The 10,998-nt window shown below is 40.4% G+C and overlaps 1 protein-coding gene across 2 annotated transcripts; it reads left to right on the top strand.

Moving 5' to 3' along the window:
• The first annotated feature begins 4,448 nt into the window (after nt 1–4,448).
• Nucleotides 4,449–8,661, top strand: LOC125486241 (interferon alpha-inducible protein 27, mitochondrial-like). 2 transcript variants are annotated; one of them, XM_048612892.1, is made up of 4 exons: nt 4,449–4,470; nt 4,606–4,660; nt 7,423–7,584; nt 8,456–8,661. In XM_048612892.1, the coding sequence occupies exons 2-4, from the start codon at nt 4,627–4,629 to the stop codon at nt 8,563–8,565; spliced, it is 306 nt and encodes a 101-aa protein (XP_048468849.1). In that variant the 5' UTR covers nt 4,449–4,470; nt 4,606–4,626; the 3' UTR covers nt 8,566–8,661. The 2 variants fall into 2 exon arrangements, with proteins under 2 accessions (XP_048468849.1, XP_048468850.1); XM_048612893.1 differs by lacking the exons at nt 4,449–4,470; nt 4,606–4,660 and adding an exon at nt 6,059–6,151.
• The last annotated feature ends 2,337 nt before the right edge of the window (nt 8,662–10,998 follow it).

The raw sequence follows: 10,998 nt of genomic DNA, 5'->3' as shown, positions 1-10,998 counted from the left end.
TATTCCAAGTGCAGCCTCACCAATGACATATACAACTGTAAAATAACGTCCCAACTCCTATACTCAATGCCTCGACTGATGAAGGTCAGCAAGTTAAATATCTTATATCTTCTTCATCACCCTGTACAACACTCCTCAGGACCTTACCATTTACAGTATAAGTCCTACCTTAGTTTGATTTTCCAAAATGCAATACCTCACACTTATCTGTATTGAATTACATTTGCCAATCCTCAGCCACTTCTCCATCTGTTCAAGATCCCTCTGTAATTTTTGATAACCTTCTTCACTATCAATGATAACGTCCTAATTTTGTATCATGCGCAAACTTACTAATCATGCCTTGTACATTCACATCCACATAATTTATGTAAATAACAAATAACAAAGGTCCCAGCACTGACCCCTGTGGCACATCACTAGTCACAGGCCTCCAGTCCAAGAAACAACCTTCAACCATCACCCTCTGCTTCCTACCATCGACCCAGTTTTGAATCCACTTAGTTGTTATTACCCAATTATTGTTACGTGTATTCAAGTATGGAGTACAAGAGTGCAGTGAAAAGAATATAGTGTCACCATATGGTGCTATCATAGGTACAAAGTACCCAGGTACAAAATCTTAGTTACAGAAATGGAAAACTAAAAACAATGCCCAGCACTACAGTCTTCTTAGCATTAAAGTAGGAAAATAAAGAGATGAATTAAAAAGTCAAACATTACAGTCATTTCTTAAGCATTGGGCCTGCAGGTGCTTCAAGCTGGGCTTCCCCAAAAGGGCTCACACTCCCCGTGCTGGGCTAAGACCTGCCTCTGCATGCCAGGCTTCAGCCCCAACTGCTGCATTGCCGCTGACCGCCGCTGTCTCCATCCCTTGCCATCGCCATTTCGGTCGCCAACCATCGCTGCCAACATGCCCCACCACTGGCTGCTGATTGCACTTCACTGCTGCTGCCATCCAAGTTCACGCTGAGTCCCAGCTGCAGCCATGCTCTCTCTATGACCTCCAAAAGGTAAGAAATTCTAAAAAAAAACTAAAAGAAAACTGAGAAAAGAAGAAAGAAAGCAAATAAAAAAGGATAGGAGTGGAGAAAGGAAAGTGGGCGGAATGGGTGAGACGCGGGCTCATTGCTGCTGCTTACAGCCACCATCAATCAATCAGACTTATTGCACTCTTTCTAGTCCATTTCCCCATTACATAGTTCCACAATTTCAAGAGTCTGTAGTCATGTGACATCTTGTCTCTGAGAAATGACGAAACATCTGAACAAAAACAAGCCAGCTCGGCGAGCAAGTCAACAACCTCAGCTTTAGTGATCCTACTCCAGTTTGATGACCTTGAGATTTCATGCAAAGTTGTTTTTCACTTTTGGCCACACTGAAGTTCTTATGACGTCAGTTAGGCTTGAAGTTTTTCCTGTTTCAAACTGCAGAATCTGAAATGGACATCCACCCCCCACCCCACTTTCAGTCCACAAATCATGTTAGCTGTGTTCGATACTGGAGTGTAGGACTTTTTAATAAATTACCTATGGTTGTAGTTGAGGGAATGATTTGGCAGGAGTAAACGTTAGAGGTCAGCCCATAAACATGGAAAGTTCAAATGAAGTTAATGAGACAGAACAGTGATGGGAACATGACAGGATGATTAGTGGACTTGACAGGGGAGATGCAGGAAGATTGTTTCACCTTGTGGTTGAGTTCTGGAGTACTGTGTCCAGTTCTGGTCACCCAGTTATAAGGAACACTACCCATCACCAACCATATGCATGGCAGATACTCATGTGACTTGGCCAACATTGTCTACTACAGGCAAGGATGTCCCTAGGCATGGTATATTGGCGAAACCATGTAGATGCCACACTAAAGGGTGAATGGACACTGCACAACAATTGCCAGACAGGGATGTTCCCTCTCAGTGGGGAACACCTCAGTGGTCAAGGACATTTGGTCTCGGATCTTCGGGTAAACATCCTCCAAGGCGGCCTTCAGGATACATAACATCGCAGAGTTGCCAAGCAGAGGTTGACAGCCAAGAGTTCAGTACCCATGAGGATGGCCTCAACCAGGATCTTGGGTTCACATCACACAACAGATGACCCACCACACTATACGCGCTCACATACACACACACACACACACACACACTCACACACACACACACACACACACACACACACACACAAACCCTCTCCTGCACACACAAACACACTCACTCTCACACAGATCCAGTCTCATACACACAGTATCTCTCTCTCTTTCTCTCTCTTCCCCCACACATGCACATACACAGATGCACACTCTCTCTCTTCCACACACACACGTACACACACACACACACACACACATGAACCTTTGGGGTGAATGTGTATTTGCAAATACATTCTATTTTGTTCAAAAAGCACACAATTTATACACAGTCAGTCAATGTGGGGTTTTATAAATTCCTACTTTAGAAATAAAACCAGTCTGACTCCAAACCAAAACAAAAACAGACTCTAAATAAGGCTTTACATGTAACATGCATTGTCTGACCTAAAATGTCACCCTTCTTTACACTGATAAAATCTTTATTCTCTCAGGACAGTGACTAGAAAGGAATTCGGAGATTTACATATACATATTAATCAATTAGAACCTTCTAACTGATTAAAGATTTAACAGCATCTTCAGTTTGTTTAATATATCGTCATCAGTGGTGTGACTCTTTGATCTTTTACTTATAAATTCTGTGTTTGATACTACCTTTCTCTAACACTTGAAGAAGGAGTGAGGCTCTGAAACCTTGTGTTTTCAAATAAACCTGTTGGATTATAACCTGCTGTTGTGCGATTTCTGACCTTGTCCACCCCAGTCCAACACCAGCACCTCCAAATCGCAGTTATAGGAAGGGTATTCGTAAGCTGGAAAAGGTTCAGAAGAGATTTACCAGGATGTTCCCATGTATGGAAGGTTCGAATTGTAAAGAAAGGCTGGACAGGCTGGGACATTTTTCACCAGAATGTAAGAGGTTGCGAGGCAACCTTACAGAAGTTTATAAAATTATGAGGGGTATAGATGCTATTAATGGTAGTTGTCTTTTCCCTCGGGGATTTCAAGACTGGAGGTACATTTTTAAAGTGAGAAGAGAGAGATTTAAAAAAGACATGAGGGGCAAATTGTTTACACAGAGGGTGGTTCATGTGTGGAATGAATTCCCAGAGGAAGTGGTGGATGCGGGTACAATTACAATGTTTAAAAGACATTTGGATAAGTACACGAATAGGAAATGTTTGGAGATAAATGGGCCAGGAGCAGGCAGGTTGGACTAGTTTAGTTTGGGATTATGTTTGGCATAGACTGGTTGGAACAAAGGGTCTGTTTGCATGCTGTATGACTCTATTACTATATGACATGATCTCAAGCGTAAGGGGTCATCCATTTAAGACAGATGAGGAATAATTCCTTCTCTCCGAGGGTAGTGCATTTGGAATTCTTTACCACAGAGAGATTTTGATCCTGGGTTTTTAAGAATATTTGAGATAGATTTTTAATCAGTAAGGACATCAACAGTTATGGGGATAACCATTGAGGATTATTAAATCAGCCACGATCTCATTGAATGATGGGCTGAATGGCTTATTTCAACATCTCACGGTCTTATATCCCCAATTTTCTATGATCACATTCTACATTATTTGAGATATGATCAGCCTTGGTGGAAGGCTGCGGTAATTTTCTCTACTTAATCCCAGTTATACTGCATCCTTACCTATTTGGCGTAGTTGTGATCAGAATCCTCTAACCTTTGGATCAGTCCACCTTACCCTTGTAGTTACCTGACGACTTGTCTTGACAAACTTTCCAGTTCTGAACACCATCAACTGCATGTTTCCCTCCAAGCCATACATAATCCTGACTTGGAACTTTATTGCTGCTCCTTCACTTTTGCTGGGTCAAAATTTGGGAACTCACTTCCTAACTTCAGAATAGCTATACCCTCAGGGTTGGTTAGCTCAGTTGACTGGATAACCAGTTTGTGATTGAGTGTGATGCTAACACCACAGGTTCAATTCCCTCAGTGGCTGAGGTCACGATGAAGGTCCCTCCTTCTCAACCTCTTACCCTCCTTGCCTGAGACATGGGGATTTTATTACAGGTGTGTCAAATAATGCAGTGATTCAAAAATCTTAACCCACCTTCTCAAGGGCATTTAGGAAAGGATAATGAATACTAGCCCTGCCAGCCATTCCCACATCCTGTGAAAGAATTCTTCAAAAATATTGTTGTTTGTGGGAGTTGCTGCAACATACACTTTGCTGACTTTGCTGCCTTTCCTGCATTGCAACATTTATTAGTTGCACAGCACTTTGGGATGCCCAATGTCTGTAAATGTATTGTGTAAATGCAAAAGGCTTCCTTTTTAGATAACTGCACCATCATTTTGAATTCATGGTCATGTGTTGAAATGAAAGAACAATCACAATAAAAGTGAGTTCTGTTTATATGTGTCTGGGGTGGTTGCATGTGACGCTGTTAGGGCAGGTGTGATGTCTACATTATTTACTTCCACAGTAAAGATTTTGCGATCGAGAATTTAACATGAGACCTTTACTTAATTTGCAGGGGAAACATCAGCAGACAATCATGATGGTAATTGGAGCTGCAGTAACAAGTGCAAGTAAGCGCTATTCAATCATATAATCTTTTTCTTTAAATAATGGAAAACAAAAGGGAAGTCAAGGGCGACAACACTTCACCAACTGGAATCATAACAAGCACAAAGGAAGATGTCTCTGGCTGTTCTTACAGGGCAGCCAGCTGCCTGCAAGGTAGAACTCTAGGCACAGGCTGTGTTTCGACTGTATAATATGCATATTATTATTATCTGGAGAAATTTACTTTGAATAAAGTAAATCAAAGAAGAAACCAGCCTTGCAAACTTGATGACCAAAAGGAGCAGCAGCAAACAAAGGAGAACAATAATGTAGAAGTTTCCACAGTACAGAAAATGTAAGAAAATAAGATAATTTTACAGACTGTGTATATATCCAGTTCGTTAGTTTGGTGCAGGCAGACAGCTAATTCAAATCCACCCTACTGAAAAGCTCATTGAATGAAGAGAAAACTTGTCTAAACTCAAGCAATGACAATAAAGGTGGGCTGCATTTACAATAACGAATCATCCCTAAAACAAGTTTCAAGCGAAAAAATAGAAAATGTACAATAAGTATTGAACACAAAGCACACCAGGATGGATAATAAGTCCATCACCATAAAATGAAATGCCATGGATTATCTGCTCTAATATCAAACCTTTTAAACAAAGGATGCAGTCAGTAAATGCCTTAACAGAGGGCAAGTGAGAACAATCTTGCCAAACCATCACCTCTCCAAATTCTCCAAGAAGCAGGACACACTTCTCAACAAATATGGGAGGATAAAAATGGTGCAGCTGTGGAACTATTTCAATGACATGTGGGACACACCCTACAGTGGGAGCCTACTTTCTTGCAGTAATAGAGAAAGTAAACAGTGAGCCCAGACTTAGAAATTTGCAACATCTAATGGAACAATGCTGAGGAGGAATAGAAAACATTTATACAAATTGTGGAGCCAAACACAAAAGAACACACCCAGACCGAACACCAGGACAACAATCAACACATGATAACATGTCCACAAACCTACATCACCCAAGGGCAAAATCCCCACTACCAGAAAGTGACAACATAGCAAGATCTAGAAAGTTGTCAAAACTTGAAATGATACATGAAATTTAAACTCCTGGACTTGTAAACTTTACAATATGCATCTCTATATAATTAATTCTGCTCTTATGCAATGTTTGTGTTTACACTTGTAGCATATGAAAGCGGTCTTTAAATAAAAGCCAAGTCTAGAGATTACACTGCACTACACACATTAATTTAGCTGTAAACAAATCCACCACAGATCATCAATAATTGGAAGCAACGTATCTCATTTGTGTTGCAATTAGATTGCACAAGAATGTTGTAACAAATGTAAGTTGTCATCTGGAAGCACTGTAGTCAGTGTGCTGCAAATGCACTCACAACGTTGTTAGGAAGAGGCTTCCAGGATTTTCACCAGGCACGTTTGACCAAGGCTAGGTTTGCTATTGTCATTTCCAATACTCGAATGTTGCTGGGTACTCTGTCTGGTTTCTTACTTTTCTTACACTTAGTAGTAATTTGATACAATGGAGAATCTTACTGGGGTCATACTACTCCAAGGGCATGTTAGAGACATGTGGGTCTGGAATCACATTTAGAGCAGATAATTTTCTTCCCTAAAGGGCATTAATGAGCCAGGTTTCTTTTTATGATAATTACCAATGGTTTGATCATTATGATTAAGTTAGATTCTGATTCCAGATTTATTGGTTAAATTCAAATTTCACCATCTGTGGTGATGGGACTCCAATCTATGTTCACAATGCTTTCGCCTGTTCGCTGGATTCTTGGCCTTGTTACATTACCACGATGTCACCAAGATCTCAAGGAGCTATTTAACAATGTTAATTGGCCTCGTTGATAAATTAGCTGGGATCTTATGGCTGTTCCCCCTGCTTTGGTAAAATTCATTAGCACCAGCAATGTCGTTGGTAAAATGGTACACTGACAGACAATCCAAATTTGCCTCTATTCCTGCTGGTAACAGGACCTAAGAATGCAGCACATAGTTTCTGCTGGGTCTAGGTAAAATCATCACCGATATCTTGAAAGTAGACAATGGTAACTCATCAGGTTACTTTCAAATAACATCAGAAATATCATCCAGAGAATGAAGGAACAATAATGTCATGTCAGTCACGCAGTACTCAATGTGATAACACACAGCACCATCTAACCATGCAGGATTATTAGATTTCTGGGAGTTCTTGATATTTTGAACATTGTAGATGTGTCCCTACAATTTCAATGCATGGCAACACAGCATGAATCAAGAGTGTACAGATGTTGGTAGCTGTTATTGCAGTGTCAGGTGTGGGTGAGGGATTTCAATGGGCATTCTCCCAATTGTATGCAATAACTTTTGGAAATCAGGCCAACTCTTGGAGCAATAGCAAAAGTGGACATTTATTCTGGTTTCTCAAGATTTTCGACCAAAGTTGCAGTGGACAATCTAAAGTAGAAATCCCAAGCAAAACATCTTCAGCATAAATGTTGAATCATGTCCTAGATTTGTAAGATTATTATAAATAAAATAGATATTGCAAAATGCTGCTGCATTGATATATTGTGAAAGAAATAAACCTTAATTGCAGATGGGAATGAACTTGACTTTAGAATTGCTGGATTTGAGCAATACTGTTAAACTGGACCAATGTTGTTCTCACGCTTGATTCCCTGGTGTTTTAATCTATACTAAGTTCCTGTATATTGTGCCATATTGAAATGGAGATATATTATCTTTCAGTTGTTACCATTGCTGCTGCCCCAGTGGTTCTGGGAGCTGTGGGATTTACGAGTGCTGGAATAGCAAGTGGCTCCATTGCAGCAAGTATGATGTCCTCAGCAGCTATTGCCAAAGGAGGAGGAGTAGCTGCTGGAAGTCTGGTTGCAATCCTTCAATCTGCCGGTAAAATCCCCTGATAAGTAATGGATATTTTCTGAGCATTTCTTGTTCAAAGTCTCGCTGATAAAGTCTGACACCTTGAATTTATAAGTGTCAAATAATATTTATTGGTTTGGAAACCTCTCTCAGTATAGACTTTACCAATGCTAACTTACATGTTTGCAATAAATATTAATGCTACTTATGTTTTAAACTTGCAATGTGCCAATAATAGATGGGTTTGCTTTATTGTGAATACAAGTAAAGAAATTAACTATCTAATAAATTTATTTTTGATTCCATCTTCCCCCAAAATATTATTTTTTCTAATCATTTGTGGGATGTGGGCATCGCTGGCTGGCCAGCATTTCTTGCCCATCCCCCGCTGACCTTGAGAAGGTGGTGGTGAGCTGCCTTCTTGAACCACTGCAGTCCTCCTGCTGTAGGTTGACCCACAATGCCATTAGGGAGGGAATTCCGGGATTTTGACCCAGCAACAATGAAGGAACAGCAATATATTTCCAAGTCACAATGGTGAGTGGCTTGGAGGGGGTCTTGGAGGTGGTGGTGTTCCCATATGTCTGCTGCCCTTGTCCTTGTAGATGGAAGTGGTTGTGGGTTTGGAAGGTGCTGTCTGAGGATCTTTGGTGAATTTTTGCGGTGCATCTTGTAAATAGTACACACTGCTGCTACTGAGCATCGGTGCAGGAGCGTGTGGATGCTTGTGGATGTATTGACAATCAAGCAGGCTGCTTTGTCCTGGATGGTATCAAGCTTCTTGAGTTGGGGGATGGTATCAAGCTCCTTATAGGGATCAGAATTATAAGAAATGTTGATTATTGATAAATTCAGGACACGTCATGTTGTTATTGTTTGTTTTTCTTTTTTTTTACAGGGGCCACTGGAATCCCAGTTGTTGCCAAGCTTGGCCTGGGAACTGTGGGTGCTTTCATCGCTGCACTTTTTTTGAAATGTTGGAAAGTAAAAATCCCTGAAGACAACTGAAAATAAATAAAGCTTTTATTTTCATTCTGAACCAGTGAAGGGAAAATGCAACTGAAAAATGAAGCTGAAATTCAATAAAAGCTCTGCATAATCTAACATTTCTTCTCTGTGATTATTTTATCATCCCAAATATGATAAGGTTCTATGCAGCAGTGTTCCTCACATTATTCATGCAAATGGGAGGTAATGGCCGAGAGGTATTATTGCTAGACCCAGATGATGTTCTGGCCTCAAACCCACCATGGCTGATGGCGGAAATTTCATTCGATAAAGGATCGTAAAATTAAGAGTCTAATGATAATCATGCAAGAGTTGCTGATTGTTGGAAAACCTCATTTAGTTCACTTTAGGGAAGCAAACGTGCCATCCTTGTCTGATTGACATGTGACTACAGGCCCACAGCAATATGATTCACTCTTAACTGCCCTATGGGAATGGGGTTACTCACATCTTGTCAATGAATAAAAAAAGCCAGCATCCAGCTTCACACAAAAATCTATCCCATGAAACATTCACTACCTTTTCTGGATTGTGAGACTGCTGTGGTGTCTTCTTATCTGAGTAATTCTTCTCTGTTGTATCTAAATTGTGTTTTACCAGACTTTAGGTACGCTTGGTATAATTTGGAGAACGGTAACTGCTTTAATTATCAACTCACTGCCTTACTTTGAGTTTTCAGCTTTGAGTCCTAATCATACAGTTGTAGAATCATAGAATCCCTACAATGTGGAAGCAGCCCATTTGGTCCATCAAGTCCACACCAACCTTCCAAAGAGCATCTCATTCAACGCCGCCACCCCCTACCATATCACCCTGCATTTCCCATGGTTAATCCACCTGGACTGTACATAGAGTAACAGAGGAATACAGCACAGCAACAGACCCTTCAGTCTAACCAGTCCATGTTGAACATAATCCCAAACTAAACTCATCTCCCCTGCCTGCTCCAGGCCCATATCCCTCCAAACCTTTCCTATTCATGTGCCTATCCAAATATCTTTTAAATGTTGTAATTGTACCCACATCAACCACTTCCTGAGGAAGTGCATTCCACACGTGAACCATCCTCTGTGTAAAAAATTTGCCCCTCATATCTTTTTTAAATCTTTCTCCTGTCACCTTAAAAATGTGCCCCCTAGTCTTGAAATCCCCCATCCTAGGGAAAAGACAACTACCAATAGCTCTATCTATACTGCTAATTATGTTATAAACTTCTACCAGTTCACCACTCAATGTCCTGCGCTCCAGTGAAAAAAGTCCCAGCCTCTCCAGCCTTTCTTCATAACTCAAACCTTCTGTATCCAGCAACATCCTGGTAAATCTCTTCTGTGGGAAGAAACCTGCACAGACTTAGGGAGAAGGTGCAAACTCCATACAAACAGTCACCCGAGGATGAATTCAAACCTGAGTGCCTGGTTCTCTAAGACAGCATTGTCAACCTGTGAGTAACCATGCCACCTGATAAAGATTTGTCTTCTTTTAAAGGCATAAAGTTCTTTTGCTGATTCCAAAGCCTGAAATTGTGTTTATTCTTGGCTTACTGCCATTAGCAAGTTTACTTTAATACTCCATTTTTAATCTTTACTGGGAAGAGATCACAACAACATGAATTTCAATGCAAATGTTGTTGGTCAAAGTCATCAAAATCTATTTCTGTATGTACAAGGAAATGTGAACCTTACTTTGAGCACACCTCAGGAATACCCCGTAATATTGAATCATCTGGGGTTCTGTAACTCTCTGTACCTCCGACCTCTTTGTGACAATCCAGCCAGGTAACCTCGCTTTCTAGTGGTCTCTGTTGCCTATCATTGGCCCAATCTGAGGCTGGTTAACTACCTATTTGGAGTAGACAGTTTTATACAATGTAAGGGGAACCTGGTGTTCAAACTCGCTCCGGCCCCCTCACACACAAATTAATTTCCTGTACCCTTTCTACACACAATGGAGTTCATTCTCTGTTTGTTGAATGGTGGTACATCTAAATTTTTGGACAATCCATGTGTTATTTAAACTGTCTGGCTTTCACTTCAATTGGAATGATTGATTTTCAACTCAAACGTTAGAGAATTAAAAACACAACCCAAAATATTGACATCATTTAATGTTTATAATTTTTACTGGAAACAAAGGGCTGGCAGTAACATCATGTGGATTTCTGAGGAAAACAAAACTGAAATTAATGTCGCAGCTTGAATTTCTCGAATCCAACTTTCATTGAGATATTGTATAAAAATTAGACAGTGTATTAATGCATTGTCTGTGGTACTTTTCTATATTGGATTCTTAACCGCATGAAAAGAAAAAGTTAATTAAAGTTGCCTGACCTGTTGTGATCTCCAGCATTTTTTTTCTCAATACTGATTCCAGCATCTGTTTCCATGCTAACAAGGTGCAGGGCTGGATGAACACAGCAGGCCAAGCAGCATCATA

The sequence above is a fragment of the Rhincodon typus genome, chromosome 27 (assembly GCF_021869965.1).
Source record: "Rhincodon typus isolate 14 chromosome 27, sRhiTyp1.1, whole genome shotgun sequence".
NCBI lineage: Eukaryota > Metazoa > Chordata > Chondrichthyes > Orectolobiformes > Rhincodontidae > Rhincodon > Rhincodon typus.
Note: the sequence above shows the minus strand (reverse complement) of the source record. Positions and strands in the feature narration are given on the sequence as shown.